The sequence below is a fragment of the Lissotriton vulgaris genome, chromosome 2_1 (assembly GCF_964263255.1).
Source record: "Lissotriton vulgaris chromosome 2_1, aLisVul1.2, whole genome shotgun sequence".
NCBI classification, from domain to species: Eukaryota; Metazoa; Chordata; class Amphibia; order Caudata; family Salamandridae; genus Lissotriton; species Lissotriton vulgaris.
The window spans coordinates 421340885-421366486 of NC_141687.1; the positions used below are offsets into that span (position 1 = coordinate 421340885).

At 44.6% G+C, this 25602-nt stretch overlaps 1 protein-coding gene across 1 annotated transcript in view; it reads left to right on the top strand.

Moving 5' to 3' along the window:
- The window catches only part of DYTN (dystrotelin), a 248249-nt gene that overhangs the window by 143308 nt on the left and 79339 nt on the right, over positions 1-25602 (top strand). Inside the window, exon 7 of the mRNA XM_086954076.1 lies at positions 12353-12424. Coding sequence (XP_086810202.1) covers positions 12353-12424 — 72 coding nt within the window. The remainder of the gene's footprint in view (positions 1-12352; positions 12425-25602) is intronic.

Genomic DNA, 25602 nt, shown 5'->3' on the forward strand with positions numbered 1-25602 from the left:
TGTTCATGTCTTCCGATTCAAGGTTGGTATTCGCTGCCAAATACAAAGATTAAGAAACGCATGCATGGGGTACATAGTGTGCATTCTTAAAGGAAAGCAAATGAAGGGTTATTTTTACCGCGTTAGCATTGTCGTACAAAAAGTTATAGTGATTTCTATTATATGTGAAGAAAGTGTCACTGATGAAGACTGAAAATAAATCCTTATAAATGATACGGACTGGTGTATTTTAGAAAAGGTTTGTAACATTACATGAATTGTGTAAAAAAAATAATGTAATTGAAAGTGTATGGTTTGAAAATGAAAAGTAGAGGTTTATAGTTCATGTTTTGAAAGCAGTTCTAGAGGGTCAGAAGAAAGTGTATGGTTTGAAAATGAAAAGTAGAGGTTTATAGTTCACGTTTTGAAAGCAGTTCTAGAGGGTCAGATGCATGATAGATTTATTAAAAATAGAACATGTTTTTAAATAGTATTTTGGAAAAAATATGTGCCTTTATGTACTATTTACATTATGTGCCTGTTGCGTATTCTTTGAGTTTTAGTAATCCTGTGTCTTATAAGTTTTCTAGGGGCGGTTTGAGGTTCATGGTGGGTTTGGGCAGGGAGGGTAGGTTGGGGGTTTGTAATAGGGGGTTCGGCTGGGGTGGAGTGCGGAGTTTAGTGAAAAGTGAGGGGGGCGGGGAGTTACGGTGTTTGGTAATGGAGCAGAGTCAGAGGATGCCACATTTGTGTTATGGGCTGCCACGGAAATATGTATTTATTCTCAGAGGTTTATTATATTAAGGATATATATTAGCATGGTGGCTCTTGTCGTTTTGTGGTTCTGTGTATGTTTATAATGCTGGCTCTGTAGTTTTTGTTTATGGACCTTATTGCGACACACAGGGGACCTACGTTGCACAGTTGGAGATCAGAGACTTAGGAAATAAAACTTTATATTTGTAAGGGCTGTAAGCGATAGAAATCGCCCGTTCTCGGTGTAAAAAATATCACCGCTATTGGTGGTATTTTCTACGGTGTTAGTACTCGAAGGAGACTAGTAACATATATGTGAAAAAAAATTATGTAATAGGCTCAGCATTTTACATTATCTTGGAAAACAAAAGTTGCTTTTACATAGCAATAAGTCTCTTATAATTAAGGGACGGAGTGTATATAGTGCTATTTAGTACTCTGCTATGTGATTGATGTCGAATATTTCATAAGAGGAGGCTTTAAAAGTTTTACGATAAACTGGTTTTCTAGGGAAGTGGGTGGAGTGTTCCGTGTAAATTGCAGAATAGAAACTAGTAAGAACCAATTGGAAGTGTTGTTTTAAAGTCACATGACTGCACATGCGTGTCTCGACGCGATAGGTGGGTGCGCGCACCCGGTCGCACACTATAAGAAAGCGGCGAGAAAATATCAGCTAATATGCTCTTCAAGCTTGTTTTGGTACAAAGAGTTAGTTCTGAAAAGAACTTTTTTTTTATTTTTTTTTTTATTGGAAACAAGTGTTATGATGCTTTTGATTTCTTAAAGTTGCGACGACATTTTTCAGTATGTCATACTATCCAAATAAAGTGAAGAAATTTAACTTTTCTTGGAGCATTTATGACTCTCAATTATTTGTTTAATTAGAGTAAAGCTTTGCTCTCCGTATACAAGAAGTTCTCCACAGTTCGTGCATTTCATGTGCACGTTCGCCAGATATGGTCTCAAGTCCATCTCAGCACTCGATGGAGATACAGGTCGTCCACCGGAAGATGTGTTGATTACTTCTGATGGTAATAGCGTGGCCTCCGTTTTTCTTGTCAAAGGTGGTCGCTCATTTTCATCAGATTCGGAAGATGAATGCGGAACGGTAGCCATTGTACCGAAGTCTTCGGGAAGATGTTCGACGTTGTTGTCTTTTGAGAGTAGAAAAGAAAGTGATGGTAGTGGGTGGAGTGCTGCGTGTAAATTGCAGAATAGAAACTACCAAGAACCAATTAGAAGTGTTGTTTAGAAGTCACATGACTTCACATGGGAGTGTCAGGTCCTGTACGCGATAGGAGGGTGCGCGCACCCGGTCTCGCACTAAAATAAAGCGGCGAAAAAACATCTTATAATATGCTCTTCGAGCATGTTTTGGTGGAAAGAGTTAGTTCTGAAAATAACTTTTTTTTTTTTTTTTTTTTGGAAACAAGTGTTTTGATGCATTTGATTTCTTAAAGTTGCTATGATATTTTTCAGTATGTCATACTATCCAAATAAAGTGAAGAAATTTAACTTTTCTTGGAGCATTTATGACTCTCAATTTTGTGTTTAATTAGAGTAAAGCTTTGCTCTCCGTATACAAGAAGTTCTCCACAGTTGTTGCATTTTATGTGCACCTTTGCCAGACATGGTTTCAAGTCCATTTTAGCACTCGATGGAGATACAGGTCGTCCACCGGAAGATGTGCTGATTACTTCTGATGGTAATAGCGTGGCCTCCGTTTTTCTTGTCAAAGGTGGTCGCTCATTTTCATCTTATTCGGAAGATGAATGCGGAACGGTAGCCATTGTACCGAAGTCTTCGGGAAGATGTTCGACGTTGTTGTCTCTTGAGAGTAGAAAAGAAAGTGATGGAAGTGGGTGGAGTGCTGCGTGTAAATTCCAGAATAGAAACTACTAAGAACCAATTAGAAGTGTTGTTTGGAAGTCACATGGCTTCACATGGGACTGTCAGGTCCTGTATGCGATAGGAGGGTGCGCGCACCCGGTCTCGCACTAAAATAAAGCGGCGAAAAAATATCTCATAATATGCTCTTGGAGCACGTTTTGGTAGAAAGAGTTAGTTCTGAAAAGAACTTTTTTTTTTTTTTTTTTGGGGAAAGAAGTGTTATAATGCTTTCGATTTCTTAAAGTTGCTACTACATTTTTCAGTATGTAATAGTTTGAAAATGAAGTGAAGAAATTTATCTTTTCTTGGGGCATTCATGACTTTCAATTTTGAGTTTAATAAGAACGAGGCTCTGCTCTCCATACAAAAGAATTTTTCCACACTCGTTGCATTTCATGTGCACCTTCGCAAGATATGGTCTCAAGTCCATCTCAGCACTCGATGGAGATACAGGTCGTCCACCAGAAGATGTGCTGGCCACCTCTGATGGTAATAGCGTGGCCAGGGCTCTTGTCGATGCTTTTGCATAATGTTCAGGATGCCTTTGTTTAACATGCCGCTGCATAGTGTGTGCAGAAAAGGAATATTTTCTATTTGGATTTCCCCTTGAGAGCTCCGAATTGCATATCGTGCAGGTTACTTTTGGCGCATTCACTTTCTTTTGATCTTCAGGATAAGTGAAAAATTGCCAAATGAAAGATTCCTTTTTTCTTCTTAACGGTGGTCGCTCATTTCCTTCAGATTCGGAAGATGAATCTGGTAGGGCAGCCATTTCAGCAAAGTCTTCCGGAAGATGCTCGACGTTGTTGTCTCTTGAGAGTAGAAAAGATTGTGAGGAAAGTGGGTGGAGTGCTGCGTGTATATTCCAGAACAGAAACTACTAATAACCAATTGGAAGTTTTGTTTTCAAGTCACATGACTTTACATGCGCTTCTCAGGACGTGTAGGCGGTGACACTATCTAGTTACGAACGTGATTACATACTTAGGAACTAGCATTCAAAAAAACTATGAAATTCACTGAAAAAACCATAGGTTTTACACACGTTATAGTTAGGAAGTAGCATTTGAAAAACCTATGAAATTCACTGAAAAAACCATAGGTTTGACACCAGTTATAGTTAGCTGGAAATTTTACTGACATAAAACCAATGAAATTCCACGTTATAGTTAGTTGGACTCACTATAACTTGCGCGTGTAATGCACTGCTGATGACATTACATACTACATCACTCATGACATGGTCAGTGACATCACTTATGACACCATCCAGTGAATGTGTGTTTTTCTAAAAAATAAATATGTTTTATATATGTATATGTAAAGGTCGAGGGAAGAATAAATGTTTAAATTATTGTCTTAATGAATGTTTTTTTCAAAAAGAAATGATTGGATAACTGGCTTATTAAGTGTACCTTAGTGAATACATATATTAGCGAGTAATGTTTAAATATTTGATTATATGTATCAGTGTTTCACTTTGTGAATAACTGGTTGCATGGATTGATGAGTACCTACATGTGTAGGTATTTGGGTTCTTAGATGTTTTTTTAGTATCAGTATGAGTGTTTCTATGGTTTTATGGGGGTATTACTAATCACATAGATGCATGAATGACTAACTCTCTTTTTGTATGTGTTTAGAAGACACCATATGTGCAGGACTGTATGGGTGGTTGAGTGTGTATAGTTTTATATGCAAATAAATGGATGTTCAATAGTTTATTTGCATGTGTGAGTATGTGTGTGAGTAACTTTTGGATGATTGTCGGTGTGTTACAGGATGTATAGGTGTATCACTACATATGATGAGTGAGTATATGTATGAGTGACTATATAGAATTGTTGGTAAATGAGAGAATGTGTATATAGATGGTGGAATTACTGAATTGGTTGTTGTAACTGGTATGGGTATCTCCATTTTTTTGAAAATGTTAATTTCTATTTTCCAATATGTGTTTTAAGGGTTACCTTACACTGAAAGGAGGTCTGTCACTCTGTCACAAAGATGGTGTCATCAGTGATGTCATGAGTGATGTAATATGTAATGTCATCAGCAGTGCATTACACGCGCAAGTTATAGTGAGTCCAACTAACTATAACGTGGAATTTCATTGGTTTTATGTCAGTAAAATTTCCAGCTAACTATAACTGGTGTCAAACCTATGGTTTTTTCAGTGAATATATATATATATATATATATATATATATATATATATATATATATATATATATATATATATATATATATATATATATATATATATATATATATATATATATTCCAACGTAACCCAGTTTAGGAAAATAAATAAATCCACTGGTGCCGTGGCCACATTTCATGAACGGTTTTTATTTTAGGCTTTCGGGTGGACCCGACGCGTTTCGCAGTTACCTCACTGCTTTGTCATATTTGTGTGTGTGTATATACTGAATTTCTCTCACCTACGGCTTAGGTGAAGAAAGCAAGCCACTCCGGTTTGCAGTTTTTCATGAAGATATATTTACTCTGGACATTCTAATGCTTTATGATGTATTATTGTTCTTTAAAAGGCTGCATGTTGGGGCAGCATTGAAAGGTTACTACATAATGTTAGCCTCCAGTCTTGTAATGAAATTATAGTTGCTGCTTGAGAAGGTTTCACCCCCCACCAGCAACCCAATTTCTTACATTGACAACAATAGACATTAATACATACGCCAATAACACATATGAGTTGATTTATTAAGGAATCTGGAGCATCATCTTTGAGGACCTGATCAGTGTATTGAGGCAATCTGTGGTTGCATTGCTGACCACTGGTGGCAAATGTAAACAGTTTTAGGTGCAAATGTAAAAGTAATGACTCTTCAATGGGCATTTTTACAGGGATTGTTTAGTTTTTTTTTACAAATTGCTCTTTTCTCATCTACTTAACCATAGCTTTCCTTTAGTAAACCTTGTTCTGTATACATTTGGAGCTTTGTTATGATATTCATTGACCCTTGAAAAAAAAGCAAATAACCACCATTAGCATCCTTCTCCAGTGTAGATTGGAGATTAGTTGTGGGGAATGGACTACACCTTTGCCCACTCTCCTTTGAACCTAGCTCAGTGAGCAAAGGCATCGGCCTTGTGAAGGGCAGGCCCTGCGCTCAGCCCCTGGATTTACCATACAGTCTCCAGCCACACATCTGTTTTATTTTAATTAAATCTTTTCATTTTAATTGTAGGTTAATTAATGTGCAAGTAATAGATTATTGTACAATTGATGCAAGCACATTCACAGAAAGCTATAAAAGAAAGACATTGTTCTATTTTTTAACCAGACCAGACGGCTCTGGCAAGAACCTTTTCTATGTTCTGTGTTTTATATTTCTTCTGGTTTGGTTTTGTCCCACTAATAACATTGGTAGTAAACAACCACTGTTAACAACTGTAACAAAAATTATTGATGGAAGGTTTTCAGGTCTTCATCCTCAAACTGGGATTGTCTGCATGGCCCATTGTAGTTTCCCTCTGTTAGCATAACTGTGCATATTGTAGGCCACTTTCATTTTGCACACATTACTACATAACCAGTTCTTTTTGTGCCACATTGTATTTTCACACAGAATCTGCACACGTTTTCGTATTTTATTATTCTCCTGGGATGTAGTCTGAACACACTAGACAAGGTCAAACAACAATGCCCCTTGTTATTCTCTCTGGTCAGACACTAGCACTTATACATAACAAGAAGGTGCAGCTGCTGCTTGTAAACAAACACTTCTTGTCAGGATGATCCGCCCGCCATCCTTCCAGCAAAGACCCCACGCCATATTACTTGTCGACCGGGCGGAAAAGCGGCGGACGGTCTTTCCGTCGACTGGGTGGAAAAGGGTTCAATATGGTGGCGGTGTCTGTTAGACACCTCCAGCCATATTAGTATGTGTGCTGAGACATGCCTTCCGTGGGGCAGCGGAGTCTGCCTGCGGGGGCCCGTTGCGGGCCCCCAGGGACTCCGGGGGTTGGGGTGCACATGTGGGGTACCTATGGTACCACCCAGCAGTTCCATGCACAACATGGCAGGCACCGCGCGGTAGAATGGAAGAACACAACATGCCTTCCTTGCATTGTGGCGGGCGGTGCTGAGTGCACCACCCGCCACAATGTCAGGAATGCAGGATGCGCCCGCCACAGTGGCGGGCGCATCCTAATGGTCCCCACGGGACCCCCGACCTTATGGCGGGCGATCCCATTTCACGATAGGATGGTAGGCGGACAAAGTCCGCCAGCCATCCTAATGACCCACTAAGAGTGCTTTATTAGCTGAAATGTACAGCATCCTCCTATGAATGCTAAGGTACAGGGACCGCCACAAAACCCAGATATCTATAATATAAAATCATTTACCTCTAGTTAAAGGGTGGGTATATGCTGATCTTCTTATAATATGACAGAGATTTTTATGGTTATATGTTAACTTTGCTATTGATATTTTTGATATGCCTTTGTTTTCTAATTGTGGGGCAAATATAGCATCTTAGAGCATGATAGTTTAAGTAAACATTATAAAATTCCTTTGTGTCTCTTGCTTATCTTGCTGTGGACAAGTATGAGTGACAGAGCGAAAGGGATCGTCCTGTTAGGTTAGGAGGGCAAGTGAGGCACAATAACTAGTTGGACTCTGGCTCATAACTACTGCGGGGGTATGGAGACCTAATCCCTACATGCTGATGTTCTACGATCCCAAGCATAGTTCTGTTACTAATCTGAACCCCAGCAACAGTATGCAATGCTTCTCTTCTTTTCACCTCACCATGTTTTTAGGTCAAGCCTGGACAGCACATGCACTGTCCTGCGAGGCATGCTGTTCCTAGAATATGTCTTTCAAGCACTGCCGATCTTTTCAATTGGCTCCTCTTACTGTCCTTTATAAATGCAGGTTTGTGATTGGTGAATAGGTTTAGTAGTCTGTCCTTTTGAACTTTTGTACCCTCCCATGAAGAATGCCCAAGTTACAAGCTTTTACGCTTCATGTTATTTCCTGAACTTCAAGAGCACTCTTTTTTGATTGGCCTGCCTCTGCTCACCTGAAGTGTTTTGTTTGATTTACTTCCTACCATGACTCTTTCATGGCCGCTCAGTCTTTCAGCTTGGCCCACTACTTATTCTATTAATCTCCCCGTGCCATTCCCCACACCATTTGACCCCTCCAAAAACAGGGCATGACTGCCCTCACCACGCCTCCGAGGTCGCAGCTTGTTTCCTATCCATGATGGTGCTTCTTCAGCATGGGCGCCCGCTGTTTAAAAAGCCTTTAGTACTTTTGTTCAAACTCAACATAAATTGAAAAGGGTTTTGCTGTTCACAATTGGTGAGCTAGATATCATGCTTAAAGTATGTTTACATAGCAGAAGAGAGAGGTGAGAGAGCGGGAATTATTTGAGTTCGTACAGTGAAAGATGTTAAAAAGTCACGTCTTCACTTCAAGAGAATAAGGGATTATGTTACTAACATACTAAGGTATGGAAATGGAAATACTTTCTGGTGATGGTTGCATCAAGATTGGGGCACAAACACATCCGAAAAGTGGGGAAATTTTTACCTTGTGACAAAGTGTCGAAGGGTCGACAAAGGAGCGGTCTGTGGTGAGACAACAAACATGGACAATTTTACTCTGAAGCGTCTCTTTTGCAAAGTGTGTGTACAAAGGTGTGGTTTTTTATGCTGTGACATTACACGCATGTTGTCAAAGATGAAACAAAGACAGTGGGAGCAAGGAGCGTACTGAGATACAGATCATCTTATGGTCAGACAGTTTAATTCAACTTTAAGCATGTGGGTAACAACTGAACTGCTTGACCTTAAAATGGCAGGCAGCTACTCTCGAGAGCCTTTGAGCCCTATCCACATTCTCCCTCCCCCAGCAATACGGGAGATTCCTGTTTATGCTACCGTATGGACTGTAGTAATTGTAAACGGTAGCATGCCAGAATGCTTTTATAAAGAATAGAGCAAAACCAAAGGGGATGATGGACGGAGTGGTGAATATTGCAAGCACTCACCCCCAGTCAACTAATCTGGGTTTAATCCATCATCATTCTTTAGCTCCCGCCGCCACCCCAGTTCAGACATGACCAGATGCAAATCAGTCTGACCCTGTGCCTCATGGGAACAGTCCAGCCCGAACTGCCAAGCCATGTCTTCCCTGGACCGGAAACAAGCATCCTGTGACCGGTTTCTGGCTAATCAGCCGTCAACAGCCAGGCTAGCTTGAATCCAGTGGAAAAGTGAGCAAGGGACCCACGTCTGGGCATACCCTGCCAACTGAGCAAAACCAAAGGGGATGATGGACGGAGTGTTGAACATCGCAAGCACTCACTCCCAGTCAACTGAACTGGGTTTTTGCATTTTTTTGCATAAAGGGTACAGCATTGCTTCAATGCAGCATCATCTGTGGGTTGTTGCACTGGGGCTCCTTAATTCCATGCAATGCTGCTCCATATTTCACATGTATACATCATTTTCCATTATTTGTGTCTCTGTTATTTCCTGTGAAATGTGAGCTTCATCCTGCTCAAGATGGTGGCATGTGTGTCTTGTTGTTTTTGACAGTTCACCACTTCTCTCGAATACTTATTGACTTGTTATTCTGCAAGACGCATCCCCATGCTTAAGGTTCTTAACCAGTACATGCATGAATGCCCAAGGATGTGTGCCCGGCTACATAATTTATATGTGACTTTTCATGCAATCTTGTGTTTCTCCTTGAGATAATGCAAAAAGAAATGCCATAAAATTGACTACTTGGAAAGTTCTCATGATTTGTTCAAAGACTCATCCACAATGAACACATCTTTATCTACTTCTCATTGTACCACTGAAGACTGTAATGGTCCAGCGGTATCCTTCTCTGAAGGGAATTTGTCATTTTCACCAGTACTAGCCATAGAGTTCTCAAACTTCCAAAAAGGTGGCTTATCTCTCTCGTCTATAGCAGAGAATATTGATATTGCAAAAGGGGCAAGGACATTTTAAGAAAGACATTATTTTCTTAGATGGTGGGATATTTAACCTCTTAACCAATCATGTATTTAACTTTTAACTACCAGCAGATCCTTACAAAGATCCACAGGTATTGTTTGTGTACAGAGGCTAGGCATCTTGCCAAAGCATGCCGCACATATTTGTGAAGGTTTTAAAAAATGTTTTTTAATTGGGTAACATTCAGACTCATGAAATGCTGTGGGCTTCCAGCTTTTTTTCACATCTTTGTAGTTTAGCTATATGAACAAGGAGCCCTTTGCTCAGAAACGCATCAGGCTGTTTTCTGCCATTGTTTGGCGAACCATTAAAATCACGCTGATAGTTGCACAGGATTGGCGGCCTGTCTCCTTCTTTCGCCGCATATGTGGGGGATTCGGTTGAGGAGTGACTTCTGGAATATTTAGAGGCTCGTGACCCTGCCGTACACTCGCTGCATACATCCACACTCCACACTCCAAGAAAACATTGCTGGGCACTCACTTGGTTTTTTAAAGCCATATATTAAATACAGATGCATTTCGGTGAAAAACCACCTTTCTCAATGTATTAATATATTGTCCACTGCAAATTGCATCCTGGGTTCATTTAAATATTATTCCATCACTGGTGGATTCCCAAACATGATAACAAAGAAAAGACTTTAAAAGTTTCACCAGCATTGCGGCCGCCATGCTGGTGTAAAGAGTATACATTATACTGTTGCTTGGGCTTAGATGCTGCACTACCCTCACATCAATAGGTAAGTAAAAAGTCCTCATAATATTTGCCACGTTGTTAATTAGCAATATATGTATATATATATATATATATATAACCTACTGGCGTTTGCCAGTAGATAGTTATAGTTAGGACCTAGTTTCCATAGGAAAAGCATTTTTTCTTTATGTCAATATCTTTGGCGCCGGTTGACGAATGTTCGTTAAATTTGAAAAACAAATGGGGCGCTTCGATCAGCTCGTGTCTTAAAAGTTTCAGGGAGATTCGTCAAGCGGGGGACGAGAAAAAAGGGGGGTCCCAAAAGGCATTTTCTCCTTGTTAATTTCCATAGGAAACGTTTGTTGAGGCTACAGCCCAAACTGCTGAACGGAATTGCACCAGAGATAGCTCTTGGTCCAGAGGCACTCTTTCTTTAAAAATTACAAATATTGATATCTGGTGACCACAGTGGATCCGCAAACCCTCCCAATCACGAGCTTCATTCTGATTGGTTGCCAACACTTCAAACCAAGAAGTGTTGGCAGCCATCTTGTGACTCTGTAAAACTGAGTCCCAAGCAAAAAGGGAAAACAATGATTAAAAAAAAGAAATTGACAGTGGCATAGTAATGGGCTGCACAGATATGGGGGCGGTGGCACTTCACGTGAGGTGAGCAATTTCGACAAGCGCAAGGTAAATCGTTCTCTTTTAAAAAAATGTTATTTTCCCTCATCGTCGTCTGTCCCTCCCCCCGCTCCATACCAGACGTCACAGTGCGGCAAGCTCAGGGACCGCCCTGGGTAGCAAAAGCTCTAGCTATGCCACTGCTTATTGGAAAAGGACAATCACATTTGGGAACACAGAAGTCTTCAAAAGGATGTGGGGGTTCATCTCATATTGTTTTTCCTCAACCAGACCCTTAAGTATTGAATGAGCGTGGGGGGGGGGGGTGGGGGGGGGAGCCAAACACATAAGATTTCGCTGCCCAACCACAATGTCAGTTTTTTATACAAGAAAATATGGTTTGAAGGAAAGGATACAAGAAAGTTTATGAGTAGAGTATATTTAATTACCCTCTCCGAAGATAAACTCTTCTTAATGCATGTATCGCAATATATTTACAATGCACATAAACAATGTTACCTAATCAATGAAGAAGACAGAGAATGACATACATCACAACATTATATACATCAACAAAAACACAGTTATACATTACAAAAACCCTAGAATATAGTTCTAACTAGTGTCCACCCAGCAATTCTGGGCGAACCACTCAGAGGAAGTCCGGGTGAAACACCTAAGGCCTAGGAACTTATTTTCCTGGCTCTATTGTGTCACTACACAATTCCAAGGATAACCAAGGTTCCAGGGACTCCTCCTTAGAAGTGTCGGCGTGACCACGTTTCAGCCTTTTCTTCTTAGGCCTCCTCAGGACAAGGGTAATAAGGCATTAATCATTATAATGAGACCAGAAAACTAGGCTTGTAGCGCTACAATCTCGTCTCCAAGCTCGAGGCCCAGTTACCTCCCTCTCCGTGTAGTATAAAACAATCCCCACTCTATCTCGGATGTACGCCGTCCATCGTAGTCAGAACCAGTCTCCTTGTCTTCTTCTCTACATGTAAGGGATATAATCTCCTCACTACGCACGACCTGCTTATTCCTTAGTAGCCGCGGCCGCCCGAGTATGTCAGCTTCCACAAAGTCAGGCCATAGGGTTAGGAAGACCCTCCGGTGGGGGTGGTTCCTACGTTTGCCTGATTGGCTCCTAGCCCTTGGGAAAAGCTAGAACCATTATGAACATCCAAAGACCTAAATAGTAAGTGAGCAGACCTTTGCCTTTGTTTAAACAAACTCTGTCTCTATTTCTTGACCAAGTGTTCGGGAAATGTTTGCAAGATTTACGAATCCCTCAATAGTCCATTAATGCACAACACCAGAAACCAGTTCAATGTGTTTCTCAGGAACCTTGTTTTGTTTAACGTGATGGTACAGATGCTTTCTGTTTGTGTTTCAGATTCCAGCGGCAGTGGGGGAATGCTATGATCAGCACTGTATAGAAACTGCTGTCCGCAGTTGTTTCAATGGGGTAGGTTCTTAATATTGTGTTTTGATTTTTTGGCACTGGAGCATCATATTCTAAACAGAGTTAACCGTGTATTTATTTACAGGTGTATTAAACTTACATCACACTAGAACACATACAGTTGTATTATTTCGCAAAAATCACAAGCCCCTGATCGCACATCTCGTTAAATGTAGGAACAAGACAACCACTTACACCCCAGTGTAACTGTATTGAAAACCCAAGGTTGCTGGAGATTCAAAATAGCAGCGGCCAATATACCCGCAAGTTTCAAAGGATGTCCATCTTGGCTTACTCATCTCTGCTTCCTGAGTGAATTCTTCGGTCTGTCTAAAAGCTAGATATACTTAGTGAATCTGCAGGGTGGGTGCCTGTGGGCATGTACCATAGGAGGTACACACTTGTGTGTGATTGCTTTGCATTTTATTTAATGTGTTAGGCTTGACCATGTATGGCATGGTATTCCCTCATTTATTTTGCCTTCACTACCCTATGTTGTTGAACTTCAGTTTGGGAGCAGATAAAAAATGCTTCTTCCACTCATTTGAATTGTAATGTGTAATCGTCTTTAATGATAAAGTCATATTTTAAATGAATATTCTGAAAATACTACTTTTGAATAGTTAGCATATTTCTGCCTAAACCAAATGTGCTTTTCTGCCAGTATCCAGGGTCACATACTGTCAGTGGCTCACCTATAGTGTGATCTGTATTCCTTCCAGCCCTGGGTTATGACGTTACAGTTTAACTGACATTTTCATCCTTATGCAACATGGGTCCGTAATAAAAATGTCTGGGCTTTTGGTGGCCTGTGTTAGTATTACTGTGTCTGAGTGAGCTGTGGGGTTGCCTCGTGGTCTCAGTACAGCTTTAGGCAGGCCAGGTAGCTAAGTCCTGGAATTGCATTGTTGCTGTGGGCATGGATGGTGAATAGCAGTAATGTTCGTCTGCCACATAATTAATTCAACTGCACTATAAAAAAAGTGGGTTATTTGTTGCATAGGATGTGGGTCCTAACCAAATAATAATTACAAAATCTTGTTAGTCCAACACAAAAGTTCAATCAATAAACCTGTGGTCTCAACCTTGCTAGTAGTTATGGCGTAGACACAATGCAATAAAAATCCTTCAACCAATTTCTACCAATAAAGAAAACTTTTATCAATAAAAATTATACAAAAATGGCTAAAATCCAATTAAGGGTAGCAGACTTATGATTTTTAAACGTTTTAAGGTAAAAGGTGAAAGAAAAAGTAAAGCACTAATCAGAAGTCCCAATTTGTGACTGCTCAGAACCTGCATGTGAATTTAGGCTGATTGCAATGGAGCGGAGGTTGGATACACCCAGCGGCTCATTCCTGTCCAATACTTTACCTTCTGGCATATGAAGTGAAGCTTAAATGAAATTCCAAATCCTCCAGCAGGGCAAGGTTGAAAGCTGTATCTGGCTGGGTCCTCTCGAAGTTGGATAGGCACTGGAATAGGTCCTGCTGAAGCCATTTGTTTTTGTCAAGATATTCTCGGATTGAGAATAATCAAATTTTGTGCCTGTCAAACTCCTCTCATTGGTCCGATAGTTTTTGCATTTTTGCTCGTCAATATTTCTACCTTTGAACTTCGTCTTTCTAATTGAGGTCAAAATCCTGTAGGGGTCAAACCTGAAGCTGCATCTCACTAAGTCCTCTTGAAATCGGATACCTTGGCCCCGCGGCCCCACTGACTCTCAAGAGGTCTTGAAAGTCCGAAATGTTTCCAATTCCCAACTTTTCGGACTTTTCAGGGCAGCTCCTCTTTGTCTCTTCTGTGGCCCCCATGATATATGGGGCAGCACTTCGGACAAGGAATCACTTCAGCAGAAGTCCCCAACACCTTCCAGTCCAAGTCCAGTTTTTATTGGTCAGCTAGTCACTCCATGAAAAAGGCCTCTTGAGTTTGAGTTTAAAATATTTGTAGAGCGCACCTACACCTGGCGGTTTCATGGCGCTATGAAGTACTGAGCCCAAGAGGGCAGGAGCGTCGGGGAGGAGGGGAAGAGTAGGACGATTATGATGGGAAGGCCTGTGAGAAAAGCAAGGTTTTGAGCGCCTTGCGGAAGTGCGGGTATTGAGTGGAAGATCTATGGTGGGCGGGCAGAGAGTTCCAGAAGGCAGGGGCAAGTGTGGAAAATTTCGTGCCCCCCCACTTTCTACGCCTAAAGCGGGGAACTGGCAGCAATTGTTGAGAGGATAAGCTTAATTCCCTGACGGGGGCGTAGGTTTTGATTTCCGAGGAGATGAACGCAGGGGCTACGCCAGCCCGAGCTTGAAAGGTGATACATCCTATCTTGAACTGAACTCATTCTCGAATAGGGAGCCAGTGCAAGGACTTCAAGAGCGGAGTGACATGGTGGAATTCAGCCAGATTGTGAACCAGGCGGGCAGCCTGGTTTTGGACCAGTTGTAATCGGCGCATGCTGTAGGCGGGCATGCCGCAGTATAGGGCGTTGCCATAGTCTAGGCGGGAGATTACCATCGCCAGGACAATGAGTTTCAGGGCGGAAAAAGAAAAGAAACGGGAGACTTTGCGGATGGTTCGGAGTGAAAGAAAGGAAGAGGAAACCACGGAGCTCTGGGGGTACAGACTGAGTTGGTCGTTCAGTTTGATCCCTAGAGTTTTCACGGAGGAAGAGGGAGGAGGGGGGGACCTAGGGAGGGGGGCCAGAAGAGCGGGGTCCAGGGACTGGAGCAACCACCTGTCAGAACCAACTCAGTTTTGTCGGGGTTTAACTTCAGGTGGTTGTAATTCATCCAGTCCCGGATAAAGATCATAATAGACTGGAAATTCGCCATGGACTCAGGGGAGGGGGACAAAGTAAAAATAAGCTGGAGGTCATTTGCGTAATTGTAGACGGAGACCTCCATTTGCTGAAGAGCAAAGATGAGAGGGGCAATGTACAAATTAAATAGAAGAGGAGAGAGGGAAGAACCCTGGGGGACCCCGCATTGCACCTTCCGGAAGTCCGCCGAGTAGTCGCCCAAGCGGACAGCCTGGGTGCGGTCCGTCAGGAAGGAGGACTGCCAGACCAAAGCTGAGCCACCGACCCCCGCCGCTCCGACACGAGAGAGTAAGATGGAGTGATCAACCGTGTCAAAAGCGGCGGAGAAGGTCGAGGAGTACCAAGGCCTGGGGTGGTTAGTGTCCATGCCATCTCTGAGGTTGTCAAGGACCGATAGCACTATGGACTCCGTGGAGTGTGCGGGGCGAAACCCGGCCTGACGGGGGGCTAGCACTCCATTTTCCTCCACAAAGGAACTGAGAGCTCTGGTGACATGGCGCTCCAGCACCTTCCCTAGGAAGGGCAGCAATGAGATGGGGCGATAGTTAACGAGAGCGAAGGGGTCGGCGCCCGGTTTTTTGAGGATAGGGACAATGATGGCCGATTTAAGAGGTTGAATGACAGTGCCCTGGGACAGTGAGCTATTGAGAAATTTAAGAGGAGGCTGCGCACAGACCGAGTAAATGTGCCTCAGGATGTGGGCAGGGCAGGGGTCTAGAGGAGAGCCTGGTTTAATCAAAGGGAGAATGGAGAGAAAGGCTTCCTCAGTCAAGAGAGGGAAAGAATCAAGGCGTGCCGCGACTAATGGACACTGGGGGTTGACGAATGAAGGGGGGGGGAGAAGGGATATTAGCTTTGATGTTAGAGATTTTGTCCAGAAAGAAAGAGTTAAGAGAGTCACATAGATCCTGGGAGGGGGTGAGTTTGAGGGTGGCTCTGTCGGAGTAAGCAAGGTCATGAACAATAGAGAAAATTTCTCTAGGCTGGTTTTCAGCAGCCATGATTTTAGAGGAGAAGTAGGCTGTCTTCGTAGCCAAAATAGTTTTTTTATATTGAGACAGGAGGATGGTATACTGGATTATGCAGCTTATAGGGTTCATGTAGGCACAAAGGCGGTCAGCCAACAAAAACAGATCCTATCCTCTTCAGTTTATCCACAGATTCAGATAGCGCGTGATGAGATGGGGACAAGTGGACGCTTTTGTAGGATTTACTAGCCAGCGGGTGGAGGTGATTCCAGGACACTAATCAATGGGAAAAAATTTCCCAGTGGCACATTTTCTCCACTTTTCAGTACATCATGTTTGCCTTAATGTACACTATCCAACAGTGCACTATTCTAAGTGAAATCCAGAATGGCAGAAGCCTTCTGCCTTTGGTTTTGGCAGGTTCCCATCCAGGGGTGTGTATGGGGAGAAGAGGAGTCCCTTCTTCAACAATACCAAATTGGTTCTGGGACCAGCTCTCTATTGCATTAGGCTGGGGCCAAGCTAGATGTAGTTGGCCCAGGGAACAAAAGGCTTCTCTTCTCTCTTCTCATTGACTATGAATTGGCAGGCCTCACCCTGGTCTCTTTAAAGTTACTATAATTCCTGAAGCCTCCCACTTTCATAACTGAAATGAACCATGCACCTCACACCCAGGTTCAGGTTAAAAGGCATAAACCATTGTTTCTTTTCTGGGAGCTGTTTTCACACCTTAATAAGGCGAAAGACTACCAAGGCCAAGCTGCTGGCAGACTTCTGGGAAAGTCTAAATTTTAAAATGTACTTTTGCTGTATAAACAGCTTTTCATTGAATTGTATTTATAATAAATATTTAAAATAGTGGTTGAATCATTTCTATAGTTTCTTTCAAACAAGAGTTAAGAAAAAGGACAGACGGACCAGCGGTCGGTGGTCTCGACCGCCTGATTAGGATGCGACCGAACAGCACTGCCGTCCATTTGGATTACAGGCTGGTTCCGAAATGACCCACCAGTTTCAATTCCAACAGGCTGAATCAATATCAGCTGGTCGGAATTGAAACCGCCGATATCGGTCGTAAGGCTTCCGACCTGAAGTTGGAGGCCTTACGACCGACAACGAAATAAGCCCCAAAATGTATCCTGTGCAAACAAAAAGACTTCGTAACGGCTGCTTCTTTAGTCCCAAATATAGCTAGATGTTTTGTTCCATATTTTAAACAGAATGCCACCTACAACACCAAGAATCCCTAAAATAATTCCATGACATGAAATGTGCATTTTAATTACATTTTCTTAATGTGGGCAAGATCAATGTGCGCCTGCAGTGACTTTCACAAAAGGCTTATACATCAAAGTCCACATTTCTAAATGATCAAATACACAAACCCCAAGTAGATCAACTTTCTAGAAAGAATTTTAATTACCAAACTACTTGAAACCTTCTGACAGGAACACTTTAACAAATCTATATTTATTTTCTCACCTTTTTTTCCTTATATAATTTATTCACCTATAAATGTCTAGATTTACCGAAGTGGCCATATCCTTAATAGTAGGAAACATTTCCTGGCTGTGAAGGCAACATTTGCATCTGCTGTCAAATGTAATGTTTGTTTTCCATATATTTGCAGGATTTTATTTAATAAAATATTATTGGCAGAGGCCAAATTTGGAATCTTAACAAAACTCAAGAAATAGCTCTGGACTTATGTTGAAATGAAAGGATGCCACAAACTGAAAATGAAATATTTTTTTGATGTGTAATTAGGTAATTCTAATACGCACCTCTCCTCAGACCCGATGAACAAAGCATTTTTGTTATTACAAATGGACCAGTTTGCAGACTCTGCTGTGTGCAACCACAAAAATGCTTTTTGAAATGTGCAAACACCAAACCAAATTGAAATTTGTGTTTGGGAACAAATACAAATTCAGTCTTTGAAAGGGATGTCAATTCCAAATAATGAATCATTATGGTATGTATTACAGTTTTGTGACCTAATTCTGGTCGCAAAACAGTAATAATTTATCACCTCCTCAAAGAATGTGGTAACCCATTTGTAAACTGGAAATGGGGTCCCCCTGGAATCACCTCTCCTTTGAGAATGATAAAAACATATTTTTATGAGCCAGCAGTGGACCTAGGGACCACAGACTGCTCTTTAAAAATGAAACTTACAAGTTTCATTTTCAGTTTTTTAAACACTTCCCGTTTTCCTGTAAGTAAAACTGGTTGCATATAAAATATGGCCGAGATACCCGCCACCCCCTCTCAACACACTCCCCAAGGATGGGAAACCGGAAACAGTTCTGAACTTTTGGAAGACGGGAGGGAGTGACCCTCCCGGCCGTATTTATTAAAATATGAAACAAAATTAAAACATTAAAATAACAGTTTCATATTATGTACAATTTCATTACCACATTGCGATGTTTGGCTAACCTTAACATATTCTCTAATACAAAGGTTCTCCTAGCCGAACTAACATCCTACAAAACATTAACTTGAAATTTTGAAATTGTACATCCTAACGTTTAAGGGCCAACGGCAAGGTCGTAACCGGTGTCAAGATCCCTAAACCAGAAATATCCCCCTCACTTGTGAGGGGCGACCGCACAGAGGTGTACCTCAAGTGCAACTACCAATTTCCCTTGACTTGACGGGGGCCCCAATAAACTCGACGCCACTTAAAGGTCGTCCGAGGACTCGTGTGAGGTATCTAGAAGGTAGCGTAGACCCCCTCCCAAACCCCACACAACTTACCACATCTGCCGTCGCAGATATCCTGGCCCCGGGAAATTCCCCAGGAGGGGGCTGTAGCCCCTCCTACCCAGGAAGGGGCCTTGACCGCCTTTCCTTTCCTTTCGGCGTCCCAACCTTAGAAGGGACCGCCTACCCGTTGAGGGGCCAATGGCCACCTCCCTCGAGCGCTCCCATCCGTAATGGGTGACGCCCACTCATAGGGATCTGCCAATTAGTGCTCACCGATCATGACCTTACCGCCCGACCAAAAATAAATACGACAATTTAACTAAAATCACTCAATTACAAACAACCATAAACCATTTCACGTATGATTACTGATCAATACTAGTGCAGAATTACTTTATTTGAAAAACGTACTGTAGCTGACCATTCTTTATTGCATACTCAAAATAACACGACAATCACCACAACCTGCAAGAAATAGAATTACCACATCAAAACTTTATTCAAAACAACTGGCTGTCCTCAGGGGCTGGTGGGTGGGTCAAAATTGGCTCTTCGTTCCGTCTCAAGCTCACGTGCAGCGAGGGGGTGCAGCTTCAGAGCACAGGAACAAGAGGATGCGTTCTTGGCTTGTTGCTCCTTTTATCCGTCTTCAGGGCGGGCGTAAACCCGCCCCTTCCTGCCCCTAGGGCGTGGCCGGCCGCGTCAGTGTCTAGGCCAGCCCACTCTAGGGCGGGAAAAAACGCGCCCCGGCTACGCCGCTTCGGGCATACCAGCCGAGGCTCGCCTCCCGCCCAAAATTGGCTTCCCGGGGGGCTCGTGGTACTCAGCCATACGTTCGGGGGGACCGAATGGTCACCCCTTTCCATATGGCCGAGATACCCGCCACCCCCTCTCAACACACTCCCCAAGGATGGGAAACCGGAAACAGTTCTGAACTTTTGGAAGACGGGAGGGAGTGACCCTCCCGGCCGTATTTATTAAAATATGAAACAAAATTAAAACATTAAAATAACAGTTTCATATTATGTACAATTTCATTACCACATTGCGATGTTTGGCTAACCTTAACATATTCTCTAATACAAAGGTTCTCCTAGCCGAACTAACATCCTACAAAACATTAACTTGAAATTTTGAAATTGTACATCCTAACGTTTAAGGGCCAACGGCAAGGTCGTAACCGGTGTCAAGATCCCTAAACCAGAAATATCCCCCTCACTTGTGAGGGGCGACCGCACAGAGGTGTACCTCAAGTGCAACTACCAATTTCCCTTGACTTGACGGGGGCCCCAATAAACTCGACGCCACTTAAAGGTCGTCCGAGGACTCGTGTGAGGTATCTAGAAGGTAGCGTAGACCCCCTCCCAAACCCCACACAACTTACCACATCTGCCGTCGCAGATATCCTGGCCCCGGGAAATTCCCCAGGAGGGGGCTGTAGCCCCTCCTACCCAGGAAGGGGCCTTGACCGCCTTTCCTTTCCTTTCGGCGTCCCAACCTTAGAAGGGACCGCCTACCCGTTGAGGGGCCAATGGCCACCTCCCTCGAGCGCTCCCATCCGTAATGGGTGACGCCCACTCATAGGGATCTACCAATTAGTGCTCACCGATCATGACCTTACCGCCACAGGCCGGATAGTTGACCGGCTATCCGGACCCCCCACACACTCCTACCTAAAGGTCATGTCTTAGAATCCCCAGCCAAGCTATCAGGTCTCCTATGAGTAACTCGTTCCCCACCCGGGACAAATGAACACCATCACCCAAATACATACTGTCCCCTTTAATACAACCATGCGAAATAGAATGCAGTGTACTTGAACGGAACAATCGACTCACTTTATTATTAACCTTCCTTACTGAATGATTCAGAGCAGAAACTGAAAGAGCCCCCCGCCACACTTTTCGCGGGATCATATGGGACCATGCAATTGTGCACCCTGGAACTCTTCTCGCTAACCAACTTACAGTGGAAAGCATTGCCTCAAGAAGTAGTCGTCTACCAGTGGACACCAAATCGTTGCCCCCAAGATGTACTATGACTATAGCCGGCGGTGACCTCGTCCGCCCTAACAAACCCTCAAAAACTTATTGAAACTGGTCAATACAGAGCCCGCCCTTTCCGTAGAAGGACACACTGTACCCGTATTCCCCAGCCACGTGAATCATGTCACCTGCTTTGAATACGTCCGCGGCCCGCCTCACGTATGAGTGGCCCACGACCCACACCTCCTTTTTCACAGCCGGTGATGTCTGACCGCTGACCCGGTGTTGGGTCGACTGCACAGTCCGCCCCGCCTCGTAGGCTTGCGCAACTGAAAACCAAACAAAAACAAGAAGCGTGAGTACATCATTACAGCTTCACAACATGTGCAACCGCACATACCTTTTATAACAGTTCGAGGACCAACGCCCCACACGTTTAACTTGTTCGACATTCAGACCCCTGGCTGTAGCCTCCGTAGCAGCCCCTATCCGAAAGGAATGGGTCCCAAACTCGCCGGGGTTCAAGCCCGCAGCGGAAATTGACATGGCAAGCACCCGCTGAAACTGAAACCTCGTCAGTGGGGTGGTGTCAGCGTGTCTCAACAAGGTCCCCCCCCATGATGCCACCCTTTGCGCTAAATATTCCTCTACGCAACTTACCGGGCACATGGAGGACCCGGGAATCCTTTGTATGATTATGCAGTCCCCCATCGCACCCTGGTCGGTCTTGGACCTGACAAACGAGATGGACATTGTCTCCCCTCTGACCTGAACGTGCTCTCGGCACAGTCCCCCCGTCACATCCCGCTTGTTCCTCGCCACTAGTTCGCTTACCCGCATAGCCCCTTGGAATGCCAGCGCAAAAGCGGCTCGGAATAACACTGTTTCATACTGGGATGAACACGTTGAAGGGAGTACAGATAATAACAGGGCCAGCCTATCCAGACCTATCGGGCGCCTTTCATCTACTCTGCGACCCTCAAGGCGTTGCCACCCACGTAGTGCTTTTTGTACAACGAAAGACGCTGTCGGGTCCTGGATCCCATAAGCCCTCGCCACAAAGGAAATGGCTGCCCGATGCCTCTGGGCCGTAGCCGCAGATTTGCCTGCCTGATGTAAAGACAGCAGGAAATTTACTACCCACTCCTCCTGGCCCCAAAGCTCCCCTCCAGCAGTCCCCAAAAAGGCCAAATAGGAACGGAACGCCCCTTCATATGCCTTCCTTGTCCTGGGTGCTAAACTCTCTCCCACGAGGTTTCGTAGTTCGGGGCACCGAGAGACCAGAGAGCTTCGGGAAAGGGTGCCGCCACCGGGTCCGCTGTGGGCAGAAAACCCCAGAAGGCCTGCATACGGAAACGAGAAAGCGCATCAGCCGCTTGGTTCATCACCCCCGGCACATGTCTTGCCTTAAATAGGACATTCAATTGCATACACAACAAGACAATTTCTTTGAGCAGCCTCAGTATCCATTTGCATCGTGCCGCCTGGCTATTGATACACTCAACCACGGTCATGTTATCAGACCAGAATACCACAGAGTGATCTCTAAACCCCTCAGGCCAAGTTTTCAGGGCCACCAGAATGGGGAACAGTTCAAGAAAAGCAATGTTACTCGTCAGCCCACCCTCATGCCACCATGACGGCCATTGCTGAGCCGACCATTGTGTGCCAAATATGGCACCAAAACCAATGCTCCCTGCCGAATCTGTCCACAGCCCCAGCTCCTCGGAGGACACCGCCGGTTTGTTCCAGACAACTCGACCATTGAAATCCGCCAGAAATGCCAACCAAATGCGCATGTCCTGGCGAACCTCGGCCGAGAGCCTCGTGCGATGGTGACCCTCCTTCAGGCCGACCATGGCCTGAGCGATCGAGCGGGAGAAGGGGCGGGCCATCGGTATTACTCTCAGGGCAAAATTCAGCTGTCCCACCAATTGTTGTAATTGCTGCAGCTTAACCTTAGACTGACTAATACACGTTTCCAGGGATGCCCTGAACCTTAGCACTTTTTCTCTTGGTAAACGAAAACAACCCTCCTCCGAGTCGAGCTCGATCCCCAGAAACTCGAGGCAAGTCGAAGGACCCACAGTCTTACCTGGTGCCAATGGCACACCAAAATGATTCATTAAGACACAAAATTCATTCAAAGCCTGACCACATTCCGGATCCCCGGCTGCCCCTAGAAACAAAAAGTCATCGAGATAATGCATAACCTGTTGAAACCCCGTCTTCCTTGTGAAGACCCATTGCAAGAAACAACTGAACTGCTCAAAATAGGTACAAGATATAGAGCACCCCATTGGCATACATCTATCCATGTAATAGTGTCCCTGAAACATGAAACCAAGAAGACGCTGATCGTCTGGATGTACCGGGAGCAACCGGAACGCTGACTCGATATCAGATTTCGCCATCAGCGCACCGGGCCCTAGGCGATTCAATATGGCTACGGCCTCATCGAAAGATGCATACCGCACTGAACACACTTCCGGGTCTATCGCATCGTTTACGGAAAGACCGCGTGGGGCTGACAAATTATGTATCAGCCGAAACTCACCCGGGTCCTTCTTGGGGACCACCCCTAAAGGGGAACAAACAAAGTTAGCAACCGGTGGCACGTTAAACGGACCGGCGACTCGACCTCGAGCCACCTCTTTCCCAATCTTCTCTTGTACCACGGTCGTGTGCTGCAAGACTGATATTTGGTTTTTACATTTCGCTAAACCCTGAAATTCCCCCACTGGGATGCGGAAACCATATGAAAACCCGTTCCGCAACACCCCAGCGGAAGCGTGATCCGGGTATTCGCTGAGCCAAGGAATCATTGCCATGGTATCAATCGGAGTAGGTAAAGGCGCCCCTCGGACTATTTCAGACCTGTTTGGCGCCTCCTCTACCCCCGTTATCACCCGTTTTGGCTCTGCACATGGACTCAGGATGGGACGCTTGCCCACACCCACTACATTCGTGCCTAAATTTGCATGACCCCTGGGGCCTCGTACATTTACCCCTGTTAAAGTTCCAACAAATCCCCCTTTTACCTGTGGTGCCGTTCGGCCTGGAGTGGTAGTCGTTACTCGCACCTGATCGAAAGGGCGTCCCAGCATATTGGCGGGAGGACTCCCCCACACTACTCCCTACCAATGGCAAATTCAACATACCAGTATCCTCCATTTTCGACCATGACACAGAATCGTAACAATCCCACGTTAAGTTTTTATCATGTTCTTTCGCTTTTCTGAAAATATTATCGTAACAGAACCACTGATTGCCCCCATATGACACAGAATACCCCATGATCCGTGACTGATAAATCGGCAATTCAGACAGCAATTCGGGCCTACGTTCGCCCAGGATGGATGTAAAAATCCCCCACGCCTTGCCCCAATTGCCAATGTTTTCATTTACCTTGAAGGCGGCCATCTTTGCGCGCCAAACACTCGGATGCATGAGCTCCTTTTGGCTCTTAACATGCTCCATCTCATAATGATCGGTAAGCAATGAGAAGATGTTTACATACTCATCTGCCCATATCTTCTCCTTAATAGCTAGAGGGACATGTTGACCCAACTTTTCCCTTCGTGACGGGGCAGACTCATCCCTCGCAATCGGCAATGGCCGCTTACCTGAACCGGAAGCTGTATCTGCGGCTGAGCCTATCCCAGGTGGCTTTCCTCCTGCCGCAGCCGGCGTGATAACTGGCGATGCTGCCTTCGCCGCCTCCCTTGTTTCACGCAGTTGCCTCATCAAAACCCGTGCGTCGTCAGCCGTGGCGCCCTCGTTATTTTTACCCAACCACGCTGCTAATTGTGCTGCCAGCTCTGGCGGCATATCCTCCCCGGACACGGGGGTGACCATCACGGGAATCGGATTCCCCTCCGCCGGCACCGGAGTTGGCTCTTCGAGTGGGGTACAGGGAACCGGGATGTCCTCTCCAGCTGCTCCCCTTCTGGGCCTCTTGCCTTTTCCTCCCGGAGCTGCTCCAGCCAACGGACGTTTCGGTCCCTCTTTCTCCGCCATTCGCTTCTTTAGGTCGGTCACCTCCTTCATAAGAACACGCAGCATCTGGTCGGTAGTCATTCGCTTTCCAGCTTTCTTAGGCATTCCCCAACAGAGTATCTGTAAGACAAACAAGAAAGATTACCACACTCAAAATTGGCTCTTCGTTCCGTCTCGAGCTCACGTGCAGCGAGGGGGTGCAGCTTCAGAGCACAGGAACAAGAGGATGCGTTCTTGGCTTGTTGCTCCTTTTATCCGTCTTCAGGGCGGGCGTAAACCCGCCCCTGCCTGCCCCTAGGGCGTGGCCGGCCGCGTCAGTGTCTAGGCCAGCCCACTCTAGGGCGGGAAAAAACGCGCCCCGGCTACGCCGCTTCGGGCATACCAGCCGAGGCTCGCCTCCCGCCCAAAATTGGCTTCCCGGGGGGCTCGTGGTACTCAGCCATACGTTCGGGGGGACCGAATGGTCGCCCCTTTCCACAAGCATTGGCATAGCCAATAGATCTCGCTTTTGGACCCTTATAAGTGTTTAGTTATCGAGCACAATGTCCTTGGTGCAACAAAATCAACTGTTGCACGGCTAAACACTAATAAGATCCCAAAGGCGAGGCCTATTGACTATGTCAATGCTTGTTGTGAGATGTAGTGACCAACACACATCAGTAACTCACTCATACTTGCCAACACTCTGTGACCTCACTGATA